Here is a 22,834-nt window from a genome sequence, read left to right as displayed (position 1 = left end):
AAACGAATGGCTAAGTTGACAGAAGCCAACTGTTTTTTCCATAAACGTGGAAGATATTTTTATGTTCTTTTTTTTTTTTTTCTAAGGTATTGGGAAATCTGCATTCATTGTCCCTGGCTTTTTTCCAGTTTCAGCTCAGGACTGAATGCATAAGCACTGACATCTGAGCGGTGCCGTGTTGCTATAACTCTACAGAATGCAACTCATATAGTAGAGATTTATCCAAACATAAGTCGAACCCTAAAATCTTCCCTCTCCCCAATCAATATAAGGTCCATTTGGTGGAGTTCCAAGGCTATTTAAGTGTTTTATCTTTATCTGACTGATGTGAATACAAAATGCTTGCTTGATTTATCAGTAAAAAAGCAACAGGGTAGCACAATCTTTATCAAACCAATCACTTGCCTTCAGAGCTATTAAAAACATTATACCAACCCGATCACTTTCAGTTCTCCAAATGATCCTAGCACAATAGAACCAACTAATTCACTGGGCATACTCCAGGTAGCCCTTCTCATTTACTCTTTGTGACAGATATCTAAACATTAAGAGAAACTCTCTAAGTTATGCTGAGGCAATACTGAAAGATCTTCTCCACTCTGTTGCCTTGCCAGGGAATACAATTATATCTTGCACTTCTCTATTCCACCTCTAGCCCTGCTTTACAGCTCCCCGTATTACAAATTTGTTTTTCAAAGGTCAGGCTGAGAATATACAATGGAATGATATGAGCTTGCTTTTATTATTGTTATTCACACCCTGACTTGTGAATGGATTGATAATAAGCCTGCACATAAGGGCGTGATGCATTATTAGTAATTGAGAAAGGAAAGGAAAAACAGTGGGATTTTTCTTCTTTGTCCTTTGTTCTAAACAGAGGGAGATGGGATGTTCACAGAGACTACAATAAAGCATGCTCTGAAACACAAATTCATGCACTTTTTCATGGAGGATGTAAGGATGATCATTTCCATTCTATTTCCTTTTTTACCAATTTTGACCATTAAGAAATTCAGGAGAAAAAATGGGAGGTCACCAACTTCCTCAAGGGTAGCAGAGACCAGTTACGTGAAGTGGGCTTGTGAACTCAGCTCAGAAATGATTTAAAAAATGGTGGACCTCAGGCTTAAAGAGAAATAGACTGAGAAGAGGAGGAACCACAGAAGTAAGAAAAGGGAAGGGAAAACTGAGATCATTGTGGACAGAAGGTGCAGGAAAAGTAGATGCCAGACAAGCCATGAGAGGCTCTAGGTATTTGTGGAGGGGTTTGGCCACCGACAATCAGATCAAGCCCAGAAGACTGTAGTTACTGACTTGCAGACATCTTTGTCACCCATGACTCCACATATTACTAAGACAAGAGAATTTATATATTTTATAATCTCGAGTTTGAAGTAAAAAGATACGTTAGCCAGCCACGCAGATTTCCTCCGAATTTCTTCTCTTTTGCAATACATTAGCCATCAACTTGATTGATTTTCTCCAAAACTTTTTTGCTTAAATCTCATCCAGCTGCAGGTAGGTATATAAACAGAGAGAGAGCCAGGTATGGAAATGAGATTTCATCACGGCTCCCTTTAAGAAGCCTTGGTGTTGAACTCAAAGACCTCATTCTGAAGCGAGGCAATACAAACAAATTCCCACCCCCCCTACTCCAAAACAAAATGGTATAATTCATGTACCTTGTAACTTAACTGGAATCTGCCTTTGGAACAGGTTAGTCTTGTGCTCCTTATGATCTTTTCATCTGAGAATTTACCCAAAAGAAGCTCTACAGTCTACCTGCTCTCGGTGGGCTCTAACACTGTGTGTTGCACTGACAGCAGGCTGGAAATGCTTGTATTTCATGTAGTGACAGGTTTCTCCTCTGTAAAGAAAAACACACACCAACTCCACACTATCAGGAGCAGAGAAACCCCAGCTAAAGGAAAACAAACCCAGGGAAGAATTGTGCGTTTTCAGAAAGTCAAATGTTTTCTTCTGAGATTCCTACATATACACTTACCAATTTAGTGGTTAATATTCTTGCTGATGAGGGGAGGAAAGAAATTAAGGAAGCTAAAAATGCTGCTCTGCAAGTGTCAATAAAAAACTTTACCAGCAACAGAGAATGCATTATTTAGAAATGAAACAACATGAGACAATTCCAAGAGCAATCATTTCATGAATAGGAGAAGATGAAAAAGGAGTAGAAAAAGGAAACCAATTCACTCTGGAAAGCTTCTTTTACTTTGTCCTGGGGCGTGTGCTCCATCTCCCTTTGTCCTCCAAATTCAGTTTCACCAGCCCTGACAGTGCTGGCATTGACCTACAGACAAAATGACTTGGGCAGAATGAACCAGAAGAAAGGAGCCAGCCAGACCCAGGGCCAATGCATCCATAGACCTGGGGGAAAACTGCTATAATTAGCAGGGCCTGTGCAGGAATTGAAGAAAATCATAGTTCTTGTGCTGCCTTCCTGCCCCCATCAGCTGTGGATTAGTGCATACGGAGCTGAGGAGAGTCTGGCATATGGGCCACCTAAAAGCCAATGTCCTCCTCCTCTCCCATTGGAGACTTGCCTCCAGACTGCGTGCTGCAAAGGGCTTTAATTAAAAGTTAATATTTATTCTGTGTTCTCTCCTACCAGCTCTTTTCATTTTCTCTGCTGCGTTTAATTCTTTTCTCAACCACAGTTCAGAGCTGGCTGACCCTGGACCTTTATTATTTTAATATTTTAGAACCTGCAGTGTTGGACAGAAGGCAGAACCAAGAATGCCCTTGAAAATTAGTGCCAAAGAGCTGACAAGAGAGGAAGAGAAATGTGTTTTCAAGCTAGAGAGAAGGGTGTTATTGCCCACCAATAACCCAATTGCTCCAGGTGGCAATGCTCAAGTATCTGAGAAAGGTATGATTTAAAAGAAATTATTTGTTTTTGTGGATTTTTTTTCTGATGTCATTAGGCTGCCTTAAGCCCTTTTCTTTTATTACCAGCTCGAAATGGTTATTTTATTTCAGTTTGGACACCCATAAGGGAAAAATGTCCTAAAACCTGCCAAACTGTAAATACAGCATTAACAAGTTCTGTATTTTTGAGTGACAGTATAACGAGTTGGGTATTTCTGAACAGAAATGTGCCATAAAAATTTCTGTGGGACATTTGTTGTATTTTAGCAAGACACATTTTTTCTATCAAATTTGAAGTTACGAGGATGTATCCCTGATGTTTTTAGGTCTTGTATAAAGAACAGATGCTGATAAAAGTATAGTATAAACATTTCACGCAGTAGTTCAGACCCCACTGGAAAAGGGAAAATTTCAATTATTGTAATAAAAACAACAACAACATAAATTGTTTGTTTCACTATGGTGCTTTTGGCTCCTTTCCTTTCTGTCAGGCACTCCATAGAGTGGGGGCTTGTATGGTCAGGGCTTATGACAAAGGTGACTCTTCTGAGCGAATCTGTGGACATCAGCTGGCCCTTGGAAGCTCAGGTGAGCAGGAAAACCTAACTGCGAACAACCCAGCCCCAGCTTCCTTCTTCTTTATCACACAAACTGTCACCTCCAGGATGTGAATGTTCACCCTGTTTTGCCCCTCCCTTGCTGGGACTCAACGAAGGTGTTCTGTGGAAAACCAGGGTCATTGCTGCTGCTGTGCCCTGGCTTGGTGAGTGTTGTTGGCTGCCACAGGGAAGGGACTCAGTGGGTGACACTGGAGTCACTGTTTGCTGTTGGAGATCAGCAGCATGGTGGGATTGATTTCTTGATGAATTGAGCTGCTTGGTCAGTGTCAAGTATCTGTTAAGTCAGGTGGTGGGTCAGATTCAAGTATTGGAGGACTTTGTTTTAAATAAACCACTCACCACAGTGACAGAATTCCCTTGTAGGGAGAAAAGCCAGAACTGCCAGGGAAATAAAAGATCAGGTAACTTGTAGATTTGTCTGACATTGGCACCTCAGCTTTTTCAGCTGAAGCAACTTGCAAGTGCCCTAGAAGGACACTGACATCTTTGCATCTCGGTGCTTTGTAGATCTGGGCTTCTTCCCTCCATGTTTGCTGTTGTGAAGCTATTGAAAAGGTCCCATCTGAAAGGAACCCTCCTCCTGGAGCTGCACGCTACACAAAGCAGCCCTGATGTTCCTAACATGCTGCAAAAGTCTTTTGCCCTCACTGCACTATTGCCTATGAGTTCAGCTGCAGGTGACCCAAATGACTAAATGAACCCTTGCACACCATAATTATTTCCCCCGAATTTAGTAATAGTGATGACGGTAAACAAAGTTACTGTCCAGTCTTGCACAAAACATGGGGCCGTGCTGGTTCCAGCTCCATTTGTCCATGGATAGGAATCACCAAAATGAGAGCAAATAACTCTCATTGTTTTAAGAGGAAAGATTACATATATGGTGAGGTCAGGGCAGCAGAAGTGCCCTCAGTTTCTGGTGCAAACTCAGTGAACAGGGGATGAAAAGGAAGATGGCAGAGCCCCAGATGGCCTGGGGGCTGGAAGCGGAGCCTTTCTGTGGGAGCACAGCAAACTGGGAGATACCAGCGGTGAGCTGGGCTCTTCCGTCAGCTGCTAGCTCACGAGTGCTTGTTTATGGTATATCTGCTCATGCAGTGCTCTCTGCTCACTGGCTCTGGGGCTCTCTCTAAGTCCCACAGGCAGCTGCAGCACTGGCCTGGGTTTGTGCATGGGGTGATCAGGAGCCAGCGCATGTGACAGTGGCTCTGTTCCCATTTCATGCTAAATAAGCATGTTTCATCACCTCCTGCTGGTGGTATCCTGAGTGTGGAGAGTTTTGTTTAAGCTATAGGCTCACCCTATAGATTTCCAAACTCAAAATCCTGGTTTCAGGAAAATATGCCTTTTCCAAATATTGAACAAATTCAAAGGGTGTATGATAAGAAAACAGAAAGGCAAAACTCTGATTAGTACCAGTTCTATGCTTAAGCTTCATCTCTTAGTCCTTAATGAAGATCTTTGGATGTGCAGAGAGGAGCGTGCCATCCTTCAAGCAGCATCCACACAAGATAAGGGTGAATGAGCCTGCATCCAGCAAAGGGCAAGCAGCAGGGCTCAGTTCTCAGGGCTGCCTCTGCACAGAGCCCCACAAACACTGCAGTGAGCAGGCTAAGACCCTAATGCCAAGCAATAGAGTTCAATGGAATTGCCTTAATTCACATTCAATAAAAGTTTACCCAGGCATTTATTTACAGCAATAGAAGGGCACAGCTTGCCTGATGATAAACTGCTGCCTGAAGCCCATTTCCATCTGTAACTGTTAGCACAGCTGATGGTTGTCCCTTGGTTCAAAGAATCACCCATTATTGTGGGTTCTGCTTCATGACTCAGCTGCTGAGAGATATTTAGGGTGGCAAGGGGACAAGCTGCCAGGCTGGCATCCCCTTCTACTGGCTGAGTGGGAGCAGGATGTGGCTCTGCACGATGGGCGTTTATCTGTCCTGACAGAGAAAGCACATTGGTGCTCTGTGAGCTGTCTGAAGGGATTACACTGACTGAGGCTATAAGCGTGTGCTCTGATATTGTTGATGTATTATAAATGGTCCATTATTCATCCACATGAGGAAAGCCAGAGGAATGGAAAATTAAAATGCGAAGCTAGTAAGCACAAAAAAACGAGCAAGTGATTCATGCAGTGTGGAAAATGGGCCTCACTGGGTGTAGGTCGGTGGTGCTGTTAAGTACAGCACCGGGGGATAATAATTCACCTCATTCATGGTAACATTTGTCACCCTCTCAGCCCTGAAAACAGCACAAGGAGCCTCCGTGAGACTTAGTACTCCCAGAAGAGAGGGCGGAGAAGGTTTTGTCCAGCAGGTACAAATAGCAGCAGAACAACAGTGATGACCCAGATTCACTCTGACTGTCTTATGTCCCCTCCTCCTTTCATCTCAGGCTGTGCTGAGACTGCAGACTCTCCTTCCTGAGCATCCTCCTTCCTTGCTGGGAAGTTCCTCTCATCTCCCTGCTGAGCAGCAAGGAAAAGCGAATGAAACGTAGTTTATATGTGGATGCAAAATTGTCACCCAAAATGAAATGGTTATTTTTTCTCTGGACAAAACATCGACTTTCCCAGAGTTTAATCTTTATTCCTACTGTAAAGATCTTTTAGAAAGAAGTGAAGAACACTTTCCCACCTCCATTTCCAAACTTAGATCAGGTGCCACAGAAAACCAGAAGCCCTGGAAAGTCCTCAGAAAACTACCTGAAACTTCAAAACTGCAAAGGAACGAAGGAGTGAGATATTCCAAATGCCCACTCAGTTTTATTGATATATCATCTGTGGTCTCTGTGAAAATCCATCTGTATCTCACAAGCTCTGAGACCTTCAAAAAGATACCGTATGTATACACTCTGTAATCAGGTTATTAGAAACTTATGAAGCAATTTCTGACATGAGTCATGCTGTCCAGGAAGAGATGAGACAGGGCAGCCAGTTCACTGCTAAACAGGAGTGTGAGCCTAGTGCAAAATCAGCATACAACTGGGGATATGGCAAACAAGTTTCAACAGTGCTTTATTTACAGGCTCAGTATGCCTAAATCTCAGAGAAAACTGCAAATCTAATTCCCTGCACTGATCTGAAGGCAGGAGGTGCCAGCAACTGCTTTGGGATTTTATTTTCACCCCGTAGCACCTACTGACTTTCCACTTAACTTGGAGAGAGCGGGGCCAAGGGCTGTGTGATGGAGAAACATGAGCATGGCTGGAAGAGGTCTTGGGTAACTGCAAGGGAGACCTTAAAGACAGCTTTGAAGAGGGATTAGGTTTAGGTACAGCGTTACTTGTTCGTTTTCTTCATGTACACTTTTTTTAATCTGAGGGAGTTTTTCCTTTTTAATAGAAGAACAAGTTGCAACAGAGCTGCACTGCAGAACAGCCCTTGGGGTGCCTGCAAACCAGAACAAGTTTGGGAATCGGCAGCACGAGGCCCAATGTCATTACCCAGTGATCTGCAAAAAAGAGAAGGTCATCCTGCCAGAAGTTACCTACAGCCTTAATAGCCAAGCAACCTGAAATGTTAAGAAACAAATATTGTATGAAAATGAAACAGAACAGGAGAGTGGTGTTGGAGTAGGCACTCCTGATGAAACCAACGTGAAACACACAGCAGCCTGAAGCACTTCTTCCTTCCCAGCTGCTGCTGCAACATTTATTTACCTACCTATATTAATTCAGAGGGCTTTTTATTTTATTTTATTTTATTTTCTTCCCCCTAATTAAAAATTACCATCTTCTGGTCAGAACGTGTCCCTGTGCTGAGCTCCCATCTCCTTGGGCAAGAGGTGCTGCTAGCAAGTCGGCCCCTGCTTGGGACCTGCAGGTTGCAGGGCCAGAGAGGAGAATGGACAAAAGCCATGGTAGGCATTCCTGCAGTATGTCTAGAGGAAATGGGCTTACAGGTTGGACCTAGGCAAGCCTTGGCCAAGAAGAGCATATCTTCACCTGGGCTGAATAAGGAACATAATGGAAACTTCCTGAGCCCTTAGGAGACATCAGCAGTGCAGAGAAGATGGAATGTATTTTGTGGAGCAAGGAGGAAAGAAGTTTAGGAGAGCTGAGACAGGAGGGAAATTATCCTCTCAGGTGTGTGGCTAACATTTGTCCCTCATGCTGTTTCTGCTCATCACAACTGTATTTTCATCAATTGTTTAGCACACAAATTTAGAGAGAAGAGCCTGGAAGATGGTTGTGACCATATATTAGCAGTAAGTGTAGACACTGGACTGTAGGATCTCAAAATAACCAAAGAACAGAATTCTAATTTTAGACTCTAAGTGATCACAGAACAATTAAGACAGACCATAGTGCAGAGGAGCCACAGCTGGAGATACCAGAACTACTGTTACTTCCCTAGAAAGCATGGAAATCTCTGGCTGCTCATAAAAGCTGCTCGGCAAATAATGTTCTATTATGGAAGCTTTAAACCTTCAGGTGGCACTTTGCCAATACAAAGAAGGGTGCTACACATCAAAAATATTGTTAATTTTGACTGCACCTGTTGACCCTGACCCTCCGGCAGGTGGACTATGTTATACATTTCATAATGCGTAAATACAGGAGATACTGCAGGACTTTCCAAAGCACGATTCACTGAAAGTCTGTCCCTTCTCCTATACCTACAGGCCCCACACATCTGACACGGCAGATGAAAGCTGATTTCAAACCCTCTGCTCAGGATCCCACAGCCTTCATATTCTTTTATCTTTGATTTGAATCTGTGTTAATTTGAGAAGAGGGATATCCATCAGATTTAGGTGCACTCATGAATGTGTGCACCTCTGCACATCTCATCAGTGATTGCAAGCAAAGAAGGATGGAGCACAGCTGGCAGAGATAAGGCTGTAGTTACAGGCTTATGCACCAAGTCTCAACTTTCCCATAACCTGCAGACTGAGTGAGCTGTGTGTGCTCTAAGACTGGAGGGTGTCAGACTGTGTGTGTTTACTGAGAGCCGGTATGAGCAGATTAATAAGTTTAGGACTTTTCTGTGGTCCTTCAAAGTACCCATATAAGATACAGAAGCAATAATTACTAAAGAATTGACACCCTCAAGCAAAGAAAGGCTGTCATTCTGGAAAAAAAGAAAAAAAAAAAAGAAAAAAAACCTGCTTAAATTCAATCTGCTGCTGTATAAAGTATACGCCAAAGGGAGAAAATGTGGTGTAAATTAAGATCTCAGCAAGCTGAGATCCAGATTACATATTTGGCCTGTTTAATCCAAGGATGAAAATAATTACACAAAGTCAGTCTAAGCAGTCCCAGAAGGATCTGAACATATGAAATACAGTCATCGCAAGGAGCGGAAGGAAGGGAGAGCTACACCAGTTTCAGTTCCCCTTGGCTTCCTTAGTCTCATGTGTGAATTTGGCCCAGAAAGCTGTCTGGCATCGGGGATGGTGATCATTCATCCCTCCCTTTGCACAAGAATGTGGGAAGGGCTTAGAAAAGCTCCCCTTCTCCCATCTGGGGCCCTGGGTGGGTGCCAGTTAAGTCCAATGATTCATAGCTGTTTCAAGAAGCTCCTTGCCACTCTCTGTTCTGCAGAGAAAGCAAACATACATGCTCCAGCAGCACGTAGGTTGCCCCGGCAGGATGGGGGGATCCTCTTTCCTCATGCTCATCATGAGAGCAGTGCCAGGAGGAGGAAAATTAAACCGGCTTATCACCTTAGCACACATCCAGCTAAATCCTCAAGCCCCAGCAGCTGGAGAAAAGAGAGAGGTGTAGCACACAGATGGAAGCACTGGTTGTGCAGCATGCCCAGAGAAGCAAGAAGCTGCACGTATGATGGAGCCAGAGCCCCAGTGATACCTGGCTGGTGGCCTGGCAGGAGAACATCAAGGCCTACCTGGAAGCAGTGGGCAGCTCTGTCTCGGTCCCCAGTCCAGCAGCTGTCCCTGTGTAATGAATGAGGTGCCTTGGGTCATTCACAGACCCGGGGTGGGGCGGTTGCAGCTCTGAACCCCGCCTTGCATCATGTGTGCTGCTCCGTGTGAGCACTGCCCAAAGCCAACGCCTATTGCCCATGTTTGTGTCAGCCCTCCTGAGTGAGCTCCTTCGTGTGCTGAGCTCCCACCAGCCTGCCCTGCCTTTCAGCATCAGCCAGCGCTTCATTTGTTGATTTTCTTCTCTTTGAAACATTCTTCGTGTCTCTCTGGCTTGTTTCATTAGCTCTATTGCTCAGCTTCTCAAGCTTCCCTCGTTTTTAAGTGCTGCCCGAGCTGGTCAGGTGTAGGGAGATCTTAAAGTGTAGGCTGTGGGTATTGCTACGCTGGGAAAAAGAGGTGCCACTGCACCTGTCCCAATGCTGTGTGACAGATTCATCCAGACGGAGGGATTACAGCAGCAGAGAAGATGTGGTGGTTTGGGGCTAATGACCGTAGCAGGGCTGGTGCCTTGGTTTCTGCACTGCCCTGCAGCCCATGTGGCCACATCTTCACTCTTAGTCCTTGCAAAACTCTCTGAATGAAGGTAATATCTGGAAACAGCTGCAGCTGCAGGACACAAAGGAAGGATGATGCTGCAGGCTCTGCAAGGGGGCAGCTCCAAGGAGTCACCTCCAAGGGGTCTCTGGCAGCCAGGAAGGGTGGGGAGCCTGAGAAAGGGGCAGCTGGGGCATGGGGGGAACCTCTCTGGGACTGCTTGGATGAAGAAGGAAGATGGAAAGGTCAGGCACAGCCAAGATCAGTAAGGAGAGTGTCTTCGGATATTTGGAGCTGCCAGATGGGTCTTCAAGGAGCATTTTGGAGGTCTGTCTGATCTGAACTAGTCTCATATTCCCATGACTTGTTTATCTTTACCTACCGGGACGCAGTCTGTCCAGGGGTTAAAACTGCAGTTTTCAAGGATGTGGCAGGCTGTTGTAATCTTTCTCAATTACATAACCCAGCAAATATTCTGCTAAAGTTCAGTCAAACTGCAGGACTGATGAGGGTGAGGTGCAGATTATACTTTACAACATTTTCCCTTTTGGAAATCAGGAGAGGGACATGCAAATGACAGCTTTTCCTCTGCTTGCTTGTTGCAGCAGCCAGGCAAAGTCCCCTCACATCCATCATGTCCTGTTTATGAAAGGGGAAGGTTAGCACTTATCCTTTCCATTTCACTCCCATTGTGAGACAGGGCAGAGAGCAGAGCGTAAGAGAAAAGCATGGCAGAATTCGAGTGTACAAAGGAGGTAAATTATCTTTAAACTGAGTTAGGTGGAGCCCGACTGTTCTTTGTGCTGTTTTGCTAAGGTCACTCTGGTTTAACAGCGAACACAAAGGGAGGGAGAGAAGAACAGAAGTCTTGTTATTTAACTTTTCACTGAGACAGTTTGTAGGCTGCTCCACTGATAATTTCATGATTTTTCATGGCAAAGGTTTTCTAGGATGTTTTTTTTCCTCCTCCCTTTAATGCTACTGCTGCCTTTCTGGTGATGAGGGACCTATGCAGCACTCCAAGTCTCATATTTTCTCCTGCTCCTCCTCATCTTTGTAGGGACTGGAGCCCAGCCCTGTTTCTCTCTTCTCATTAGGATTCCTGGCCATTCTCTCTAATACAGTGAACAGCTGCTGGAGGCTTAGAAGCTGACCTTTGGTCCAGATCACCAATTGCTCTATATTTTAGAACAGCTTAGGTTCCAGTTCCCTCCCACTTAGCTGCTGAGACTTACCTTATCCCTCTTTTTCCACACCTTCTGTTTTAGTCCTTTTAATTTTTCTAATAATTGCTTCAAATCCCACATACAAAAAGCCCAACTACATCTTCCAGTTACACTAGTGTGGATCTAGAGTAAATCTGCTGGTGTAATCGGGATTGAAAGATAAGAGAGGACTATGGATTCCATCAGCTGGAGCCAAAACCAATGCCACCATTATCAGCATGTTTCTTGCTGTTGTTCCTAATATCAAAGAGAGACTGTAGCCTGGGAATGGTGATACTGATCATCAGACTTCGAGTTAAGTTGCATAACATCCCTACTATAACCATCTCCAAATGCTTTACAGCCATTAATTAAATATAGGATACCAGTAAAGATGAGGGCTTTCATTTCCAGGGTGAGGCACTAAGAAGGCAGCAATATTCTCAAAGGCACATATCAAGGGTCCAGCCTTTGTGGTGAAATCCCCCACTGATTGTATAAACTCAGAGTCAGCGATATGAGTCAGCACGAGAGTCCCCATCTCTCATCCCTGTGCTGCCAGAACACTGATCCCATTGGGAAAATGGGTGCCATAGAAGAGTCCGCTGTATAACTCATTGAATCTGGAGTCAGTGGAAGGATGCTTTCTTGTAGTTACATTAAGTAGTGGCAGAGGACACCTTTATGCTATGCTCTCAAATGTGAATTTCTGAGGCAAACCACCCCATGTAGTAGCACTGGCTTTCATGGGGGGCTATCATTTTTCCTCTACCATCGAGTGGCATCAAGTTTTGCATTCCCACAGGACTCTGGGGGTAGTTTCATCCCTTTCCTGCTGAGTCTCAATGGGAGTGAGACTGATACTGCAACCAGTACAATGTGAGCACTGCTTCAGTATGGCCAGCCCTTGAGACCAAAAGAGTTGGGAATCAGTTCTGTATTTACACACATTCTCAGGGCCTCTCCTGAGCAAAGTGTGATGCTGCATTAGCTGAAAGTATGCTGCTTCATGCTGCATGTTGTGAACTTGAAAAAGACATGAGAATGGGTTTGGAAAACTTCCCAGATGATGCAGTGCAACTGCCTTCTGTCAGAAAATGGTGAAGGATATAAGGCTGTTCCCTCCTTTCTTTCGGTGCATAGGTGCATTCTCAGTGAGCTAATCCACCAGTCCATCCCACCTGCGCATTTCCTCACTGAAATTATACGTTGTAATTATACATTTATACGATGGAAAGCTTTGTGCTGGTGAAGGAAAAATGATGCAGTTTTTGTCCTTCTCTTTTATGTATTCTATCACTTCAGCACTGAGTGCAGATAGAGCGTGTGCTATGATTTACAATGTATTTACCAGCATAAATTTACTAGCATAATTTAATCAAATGGACACAATCTTTTTTTTTTCCTGCCTGCGCTGACTGAGGAACTCACACTGATAGAAATCTGATGGTGCAGTTGTACCAAAGAGAACCCTGAAAGCACAGCCAGGGCTAATCACTCTAACCTCAGACCTGGCTGCTATCCATACAGCAAGGCTTTGTGCTGGTACACGGGCTGGCAAGGCTCATAGAGAAACAAACCAATGGAGAAACAGGAATGAAAGTCTATGCTTGTGTGCAACCCTTATGGCCCCAATGATACTTTGATATGGTATGAAGATGTCATGCCAGTAAGTTTTGGTGTGTAGATGCTACTCTTTAATAAGTTCATAGGGTTAAGGCTAGAAAAAATCGGGATCTTGGAGGCATTTTAAGAGTCATCTGTATCTTGTGACAAAGTGGAATTATGTAATTGCCTATGCTGACATAAAGACAGAGATGTAACCTGGAGAGATGGCTATTCCTTCAGTGTTTGATAGATTGGTGGCATTTGTTTTCCAGAATGAATGGGATCCAGCATGGGCTGGCTGGGGTGGAGGAAGCTCCCTTGTGTGTGGTAACAGCTTTAAGTGCCTTTTCTTTGGCAACAATACTGACAGCTACCTCTTTCCCTGACTCTCCTCAGCACCATCTTGTCCTCAGAGGTGTACTCTGCATTGGAACTGGGTGACAATAGTCCTTCAGCAACCTCACTGTCAACCAAAAATCCATGGGGATGTCCCACTGCTAAGCATCACAGCCCCAAGCATTCTAGGGATACCAGAGATGACAGTGCTGGAGTTGGGATAGTGGTGGGGACAAGTGGACACAAGATCCAGGCTTCTTTGGCAGCCACTACTCTGTGTGGAGAAACCCAGCCTGACTATTTATTTCATCGTTTATCTTGGCAGCGAGTCCTTGCGTTGAACTGAGAGTGTCCTTTGTCTCTGATAGTGGCAGCCCTCACCAGAGTGAACAGCAAAAGACAGTGAGGGCTCTCCTTGGCTTTACGTTCCTCCACCTCTTGCGCAGTACCAGGGTCCTGCAAAAGACACCACTGCTGGTTCTTCCTCAAAGTTTTGAAATGTGGTGGTCAAGAAAAATCACATTTTTCACTTGGATTTGGTTTGCTTCTAGGGTATGTTTGCTCCTCTTATGAATCAGAAGCAGCGGCAAACACAGTGTACTGTGCCTCTACTGGATACATACCGTCCCTATTACTTGCAGTTAGATGGAGAACAGCAGTTCAGCTTGTTGCCCCATGGATGGACAAAGAAAGCCTTGTTCTCTGCCATGCTGATGTTTCTTTTCCACTTAGCACTGGTATGTCACCAAAATGGCTGGTGCGCACCCATTGGAAATAGAAGTGTGAACTTAATAACCAAAAATAAAAACTCGTGAGATGGCTCTAGGGAGGGAGAACAGAAAGAAGCCAGAGGTATGCGATTTACTGAGCCTGATTCATTGTGCTGGCAGGGAGCTCTGCCAGAGCCAAGTGAATCAGATTTCCCTTCAGTCTCTGCTGGCATCGCAGTTATTTTGGTGTCACCATGGGTAGAAGGAGCGTATATTTGGGAAGCGTGTTTGGACAGACAGTAAGTATAGACTCCCAGACGTGTGCACTGAAACTGAAGTAGCTTGTGTCATTTTAACATTACACTCACTGAAAGGAGTTAAAAATAGAGAAAATGAAATATGATATCATGTCAGGTCAGAGCCTCTCCTGAGAGCCAGGGATGTTGCTCCTTGCCTGCACTGGGAGCCTGGCTCCTGCAGGTTTTGTTTATCTGTCTTGTCATGGGGCTGGAAGAAATGCTGCTGCAGCACGTAGACAAACATCTTCTGAAAATATTTCTATGAAAAAAAAAATGCAGCTCAGTGGGTGTTTTCTTTTAGATCTTCTAAATCTGTGGGCCATATTCAGCAGCTCTGATAACAAAGTGGATGCCCAGCCCTCGCCATGCAGAGAAGAAGGGCTACGTTTCAGCTGCTGATGCTTTTTGAATGTCACAGAATCATAGAATCACCAAGGTCAGAAAAGACCTCCAAGATGTTCCAGTCCAACAATTCACCTACCACCAATATTTCTCCACTAAACCATGTCCCTCAGTACAACATCTAAACCATCAGGAGTCCATCATGGAATCATAGAATCATTAATGTTAGAGAAGTCCACTAAGATCATCCTCACCAGCTCAAGCATCACACAGAGCCGAGTCTTCTAACGGCTGCCATTAATTTCTGGGGATTTAGCTGAAGCCCCAGAGAAGTTAAAGAATAAATGTTCAAAATATTTGTGCTATGAAGACCTTTACATTTTCAGATTTGGCCAAATGACACTGTTTGCTGATGGAGACATTCAATTTTCCTGCTTTTTTATTATTCTCACTCAAGAATTATGGAAAACGTTGTCTTGGTGTTGATCAACAGCTGCAAAATGCTCCCAGCATCCCCAAACATCAGGCCTGAGTTCAGGCTTGTGCTTGCCTGACTAATAAGGAAAACTGGCAAAGTTTTGTTTGTCTGTTTCTCACCTCTGTCATCATGACAGTCACCTAATGCAAGGGCAGATGAACACAGCCCACAGAGATAGCAACTTACGAAATGAGCCTATTTTTAACAAGCTTTCCTTCCACACTGTGGAGGAAACAAGGGAATTAATATACGCTTCTTGATGTGGGATTCGCTGTGTGGTTTTCCCCACCCTTGCTCAGATGGACCCGCCTGATCTCAATGCTAACAGCCCTTCTCTCTCTGGTACTTGGCAGGCTTTCCTAAGCACATCACATGCTGCAGGCAGCCAGCCAGCCTACCTGTCTGAGAAAAACAGACCTGAGTCTCCCTGCCCCACCCTGACCTCTTGGGTTGATAACCCGCTGGCAAGAAACATCAGCAATAACTGTTTGGAAAACAGATGCCTGACGACTTCTGCATGCAACTAACTATCCCTGCTGCCTCTCATCCCAACATGACTCTCAATGGTCACCAAGATGCTCGCCTTGCCCATGACCCACAGCAGCATCCTTTCACACTGCTGGAAAACTGGTGCTGGAGAGATCCAACTCATGGGAGTATGCTGCTTCCTGAGCAACAAATACTCAAAGCTTTTTGCTAATTGATGGGGAAAGCCTGCAGGGTGGCAATGTGCAGCACCCTGCTAGCTTTACGCTTCTGCTTCTCTTAGGTAGCACCCAGATATCCCAACAACACATCTCTGATATGGAATATAGTAAAAGCCACGAAACAAGCTTGTTCGCTAAATAGGTAAATCTGCACAGGTAGGGAAACAACAGGAAAATGATACTGCTGAAAAGTCACATCTACAAAAGAAAATGTTTCCCCAAAACTTACATTGTGTATATTTTATGAAATTAAATGGAATCACTGTCTGGGTGTAGCCCTGAATTATTTGCTATAATCTCTCTACACCAATTCAATTACCTAATCCAAGCACCTGGTAAGCAGCACAGGGTTGGAACATATCTTTTCAATGGGTGGAGAGAGCAATGACTTATTCTTTGAGTTGGCCCCGTGATTTCAACAAGGCAATCCAAGCAACGAGATGCTGCTTTGCCGGGAGCCTACCAAGCAATCTCTGACTTTCCATTGCTGTGGAAAATATAATCCTCAATTATTTACAGAAGAAAACCTGAAATAATCAGATGTAGTTAAAAAAATACATACTCTCCACTTTCGGTCTATCAAAATGTTTACAGATATATTTTTTTTGTAGGTTACAACCAGAATAAATAGCGAAGAAATTTATTACAGAATGTAGATAAACACAGATTTCGTCTGTTTTAGGAACAAAGGATCCTGTAGGAAGTTCAGATTCTTGGCATTTTTGTAGCTACAACCTTAAGACTACTAGTTGCTTATTTTAAAACACACTAATCCGTGCATAAACTAAAGAGCAGATTTGTGATTTATTGATATGCTTCTGCCAGCTAAGAACTGCTTTTCATTACATGTTTGACTCATTCTTGCGATCATCCCTGTTCTGGTTCAGCAATATTTTATATTCAAATTTGTATATTTTCCCCTTTAAAAAAAAAAGAGGTTAAATTTCTTATTTCCTTCTGCTGTGCAGCAGGGAAGCACAAGGAAAAAAAAGCCCTTCTTCCAGAGCGCTGTATTGTTCAGCCAATACAGAGCACAGGACACGTTGGGTTTGCAAACATACACTATGCAGTGCGGCTTCTAGCTACTGTAAATGCCAGGTAGATTGTATCATGCACTGTACCCTGCCAGTCACTTCCGAATCGCTATGAGAAATGAAGGGCAAGCATGTGAATTCAGGCATGCAAACTGAATGCAGTTAATTTACACACAATTGAATTTAATTTGTATACAGAGTCAAAGGCTTCCTCAAGCTCAGCTTCAACATAACGCAGACACTGAGGAAAGTTTAGAGGAGGCTTTTCTTAACACTATTTTTTCTTATCTGATTCATGCAGCATCAGAAAAAGCCACACCCTAGAAGCTGCAGGGTTTGCCTCGGCGGTTGATTCGCAGCTAGCAGAGCACAGAAAAGCAGAAGCAGAATACAGAAAAGTATAGAAAATGTAAGCCCACCACTGGCTGGAGATCCTGGCCAGTTAGGAAGAACTAGATGAAAGCAGTCACACATCTTGGTAGATTATGGAGGTAGAGCAATAACAAGAGAGGAAAACTTTGTCTTTGCAGAGGATCCCCGTGCAGAATCAGTCCCAATCCAGAGGAAGAGATGGAGACTTTGTGACTCTGTGCTGCAGGAGAAGTGCAGCTAGACTGAAACTAAATGCTAGCACACTCCTTAGACTCCCGGTGAAAATACATCCACGGATGCCAACCAGATTATTCCGGGCTGCCCTGCATTGCATTATGCCTGGCTGATCACTGCTTGCAGAGCCAGAGCTTCAGGTCATTGCAGAGAGAGAAAAGGAGTGATGTGGATGTTCCAAGCAGAGCCTGAAGACACTCAGAGAGATTGATGGAGGATACCCGGGCTGCCCGATTGGCTGCTGCTCTCCCCGAGCTCCAGTTGAGAGGGCAAACTGAGAGTGAGCACAGCAGCCTCGGGGATGGAGAGAGCCAGGAAGCCCCTGGGGGACGGGGCTGAACACGCTTCCCTGGGAGGTGGGGAAGGACCTGATCCAAAGCCCTTCACTGCCTGCAGAAGGGAATCCCACTCATCTGCTACCGGACAAAAATCTTGCAGTTAATGCCTGGTCTCCCAGCAAAGGAATGGGCTTGAAACCCAGCCTGAGAATGAGCTTCAGTTCATGGTCAGCTAATTAGAATCAAGAATGGAAAAGAGCAAGATATAAATTACATCAAGATCTGAACATCTTACTTGTTAAAATGCTCATTAATGCAAATGCACATTGGGCAAAGAAATTCCTAAGCCCCTCTGTGCTTTTCAGTATTGAATTTTACAAAACTTGGAAATTGTGCTGCCCGTTCCACATGTAACCAGTTTGAAGCCAGAAACAGCTGTTGTGCAAGAATGGATACTAGCTCTGATCCAGTGCCCACTGAGATCACTGGAACCGATTTCTCTGACACCAGTCAGAGCTAATGAGAAAATATTGGATATTAGGGATATTAGGAAAAATTGCTTCTCAGAAAGAGTGGCAATGCACTGGCACAGGCTGCCCAGGGAAGTGGTGGAGTCACTGTCCCTGGAGGTGTTCAAGAATCGTGGACATGTGGCACTGAGGGACATGGTAGGAATGGGTCAGTGATCGGGGTAAATGATCTTAGAGGTCTTTACAACCTTATGATTCCACAAAAGCAACCAGCATGAGCCAATAAGGGACTGCTGCTAAAGGCAGGGAATGCACCTCTTCTGTCTCCCTTGATTTGTTTTTGACTGCTGCAACTGTACTGGTAAGGAAGATGAGTCAGGGTGGAGCTTCACAGCTTGCTTCTGGAAATGAATGGCTTGGATGGTAGGTGATGCCCCTGTGACTGGCATTTCATGCCCAGGAAGGCACACACAGCTGCACTGCTTCTGGCACCCAGGTTAGCTCATACCCAGCCCTCACATCACCTTAATGGGCATAACACCCATAAAACAAGTTAGCTGGGGATTCAGTGCCCCAGAGAGCATGGGAGTGCTCACTCCCACCAGAACTGGGATACATGGACTTCTGAGGGTAGGGTTCAACTCCTGTGACTTCAGATGTCTACAGAATAAATGCCTGTACCCTGTGTCCCATTGCAGTCACCAAATCATATGTTGGTGCTTAGAGACTGATCTTGACTTCAGTGTCTTTATGGACCAGGCAGCCCACAGTCTTTACTCCAAGGCTGTAGACCCTTGGCTTGTTTGCCTATCCTAGGGGCCCCAGTGCCAAGCTAGATGTAGAGACCTATTCTCAGTCAGGTGTGAGGAATTCCACTCCAGTTGTTTGTGGGACTGCAGATTGCTTATGAGAATGTGAGCAGCTGCAGAGGATTGGGAGATGGGACTAAAGTTCATGATAAATACACCTGCACATCTGAAACAGCTATCACCATGCAGGGCCAGTGCCTGTGACCATTGCAGCTTCTGCTGTAGGAAAGGATGGTGAGATCACAACCACTGTACTTGTATGAGTCCCTCTCACCCACCTGGAGCTAAGAGGGCTTAAGAAGTGAACAGTCACCACCTCAGCATAGCTTATCAAGGCACCACTTAGATGGAGCAGTAGTAGCAGTTGATAAATACTTTGTCAGAGTGTTATATTCCTAAGCTTTATATTCTGCTACCTGTGTCTGATGGCATAAACCCTTGGATGGCAGAGGTAATTCAAAACCCCACTGCTTGTCGCTGGTCAAGTGCGGGGAAAGTGAAGCAGAATATAGAGAGGTGACTCAGGGATTTTTTCTTGCACACATAGAATGTGTTTTCTCTGTATTTACAAAGCCAGCTGAGCAGGAGAGTGGTGTGGCATCTGACATATTCATTTTTCGTAGTGCAGCATAGGCATGAAAAATCATGTATTATTTCTACTGTTGACAGCCTTTTACAAATTATGCTTTTTAATATAGTAAAATATTTAGTGAAGATGACAACAGTTCCAGTAAAAATGCATGTGCAAGCACTTGCACTCGCATAACACACACAGCTCAGCTGGAAGATTACCCTTATTTATTCATTTCAGCCTTGAAACTTCACCTACAAAGCCAAAATATTTCTTGGAGTAGACATTTTTTTGGTTAGCTTGATTTTTGCATGTGATAACAGCAGTGAATTCCCGTAGAACACAGAAAATTTGGGGTAGAAGGAATGTCACAATATGTCACCATCCAGACCAGGAAGTAGCAAGGCAGGACCTGGAAGAGATCCATAGGTGGGAGCTAGGCTCAAAAGAAGTTTTGGAGCTTGTAGCATGATGTGCTCAGAAATTAATTTAGCACTGTTCTGCTTAGCACCCCAACTCTCTACTTGTCTGTTGTCTGATGCTGAGTACCAATACACTCTGGATGCACTTTGTTTTTGTTGCCCACAACAACAACGTCTCAGTCTTTCTGGACTCCAGAGCCTCCTCAGCCCCTGGATCTCTGCTGGATCTCCAGAGAAGTTTGGTGCACTTGAAGCATGTGTAATCCATGCTGACAGGTTTGGATTTCTCACAGAGTAGTGGTTTAGGGTGTTGCCTGCTTCTAGAATAGCACTCTAGTGTTTGGAGGCTCTCCTGGAATGTCGATGATCTGGGTCCAACTCCCTCTCTGTTTTGCAAGGGTTTGGATCCATATCTTCCTTATCTCAGAAGAACCCGAGACATGAGCTCTATGTCTGATAAACACTGTCTCTTGAGGCCATTGTGTCAGCTGTGTACAATACTTGCTGAGTTAACTCCTTCAGACAGTCCGACTTTCCTTTGGAAAACCCAGATGTCTCAGGCTCTGAAAATGTCTTCCCTCCACAGTTTATTACATCCAGCCAGGTGGAGAGGCCCGTGGGTCTGGCAGCTGAGACTGATGGCCTCGGGGCAAGCATGTCATGGAAACACAACAGATGACAGGAGAATGGGAGAAACAATTCCAATGTGCCCACGCTCCCCCTGAGGGACTGCAGAGGAGAATGAGATTTAAAAAGACAATAATAGACCTTTCTCCTGACATTTTGTGCCCAGAATTGTTGTACCAGGGGAAGAGCAGCCTCTGCTGTAAGTGCCCCATAGGCTGTGGGTTGGGAGAACTGCCTGTCCTACAGCCTTTTTCCATCTGCTGCACGGTGTCCCTTTGCTTCAGGCCATGACTTTGATCCACCAGAGAAGGCAGAGTTGGCTGTGCTGTGATGGAGCTGTGAAGCCCAGTCAGGCCACCAGGAGAGCAATGTCACTGTGAGGATACATCGTTGTGTGTCACAAGGAGGTCGGAGGTGTGATAGTTTTGGACCCTTTTTTTCTCACCAAGTCTAAAGAGTCCCTAGAATGAGGTACTGGGGTTGTTCTTTCACTTCACAGTCACACTGTATGAATGTCATTGCTTTTTGGCAATGAACAATTGTCAAGGATGAAGTACAGGAAGAGTAAAATTACATCACAAGATCTCTGATGAACGCTTTGAGATCTGACTAAGAACAGCAGCCACTTCCATCAGATCAGAGCAATGCATTTGTTTCACAAAAACAGGGTTGAATATCCCACTTATTTTATGTTTTTGTTCCTCTCTTTTCTTCTTCCTTTTTAAAGAAAGATAATTAAATTCTTAATTACATATTAACGATATTGTATATTTTATAAGGGCTGTTCCACAAGTAATGCCTCCTATTTTATTATGTTGGCCCACAACATCAGAGGCAGATACTGGTGGGATGGCAGTAGAGGCTGAACCTTCCCACCAACATCCCATTACATTTTGCTGCCATGTGACAGATGGCAGCAGAGGGGCAGCCTGACAGAACGGCATCTGACATGGAAGTGCGTATGAAGCAAAACTGTGTCACTGAATTCCTCTGTGTGGAAAAAATGGCACCTATTGACATCCCTCGATAATTGCTGAATGTTTATGGAGATGAAATAGTGGATGTGAGCACAGTGAGGTGATGGGTGGTGCTCTTCAGCACTGGTGACAGTGAGTCACCCCTACTGGTACAGACTTTTATGAGCACAACATGTAGGCTCTTGTTCATTGCTGGTGAAGATGTGTACCTGATGGTGGTGGCTATGCTGAAAAATGTTGTTTTGTAGCTGAGAATTTGATCTATCTCACAGTGTAATTGTGCTCTTTATATCTGCCATAATTTGTATGGAAATAAATAGGAAGTATTACATTCGGAACAGTAATGTGTTTGCAACCCAAGACAATTCCTCTTCACTCAGCACAGTCCAGGCAAGCCAAAAGCTTGGACATCCGTGACCTAGCTCTAGTCATGGGTAGGACTCTCTTAGCATGACTTAATAATCTCACCCAGTGCACCACATCCCTCAGCATGGCTCAAGGCAGGTGGCCATCACAGGAATGCAAAGAGAGGGTGAGAGCAGGGCATGGACCAGCTAGGATGGCTTCATCTGCCTGATCCCCTCCTGCAGCTGATCGATGGGCAGCTACACAATGAGGCTACGGTTTTGCCAGAAATAAAAGTACTAGCAAAGAGTTTGGGCTGGAAATCTACTTCCTGGAGGTATCCTGAGCAATTCCTTCAAGTTTCGGCTGGGTCAGCCTTCATCACATCTCTACACAAATGTGTTTGAATGACTTTGCCATTGGTCAGTGATAGGGTAACCTATGACAAGTATATACAAGGGAAGGAATTCCAGCTGTCCTCTTCTTGGCAGCTCTCATACCACTGAAAAGCCAGTGGGGCTAAATACCTCCCTGATCCTCTAAAATGTGGAGAAAACACAGGGAACACAGTCAGTCCTTTGAAACATACAGATGGAGGAAGGCTGGTTGGATGTGGCATCTGTTCTTACTGGGGCTGGCTGTGTGGGACTTGCAGTGCCTTCTCCAGCTGCTCTCCAATGGCATGTTTCTTAAGTGGGAGAAGTTCCTTCATTTCCATGGGACCGGATGTCACTGTCACTCTGCATTGTAACTCCCCAAGTTGCACAACTGTCTGACAGCCTCTATTTCAACATTCCTCCCTGTTTTTGCACTCTAAAAGTCAAATACCCTTTCTCTTCTTAAAGCTCTGATTCCTCTCTCCTCCTTCACTTCTTCCTTGTTTTCATGGTGCATGGGACCCTCCATTCCTTAGCACTGCTTCCTAATGACTGCACAGTAGTCAGATGAGGCTGTCACTGCACATGCAAGTACAGAAAATGGCTGGTGTGAGGTTTTTTTCACCAACATCTACTTAGGCCAGCAGGTAGCTCTGTTGTCCTGGGAAACATGTCAACGCTGCCATGCCCAGCAGAAGG

The 22,834-nt window shown here is 44.6% G+C and overlaps 1 protein-coding gene across 1 annotated transcript in view; it reads right to left on the bottom strand.

Moving 5' to 3' along the window:
- The window catches only part of AHNAK2 (AHNAK nucleoprotein 2), a 71,400-nt gene extending 53,967 nt beyond the window's left edge, over positions 1-17,433 (bottom strand). The window contains exon 1 of the mRNA XM_072339258.1: positions 17,073-17,433. Within this exon, the coding sequence (XP_072195359.1) occupies positions 17,073-17,127 (55 nt within the window). The 5' untranslated portion in view covers positions 17,128-17,433. The remainder of the gene's footprint in view (positions 1-17,072) is intronic.
- Positions 17,434-22,834: the final 5,401 nt, after the last annotated feature.

Source organism: Excalfactoria chinensis, chromosome 5 (assembly GCF_039878825.1).
Source record: "Excalfactoria chinensis isolate bCotChi1 chromosome 5, bCotChi1.hap2, whole genome shotgun sequence".
NCBI classification, from domain to species: domain Eukaryota; kingdom Metazoa; phylum Chordata; class Aves; order Galliformes; family Phasianidae; genus Excalfactoria; species Excalfactoria chinensis.
This window is presented reverse-complemented; position numbering and strand designations above follow the sequence as displayed.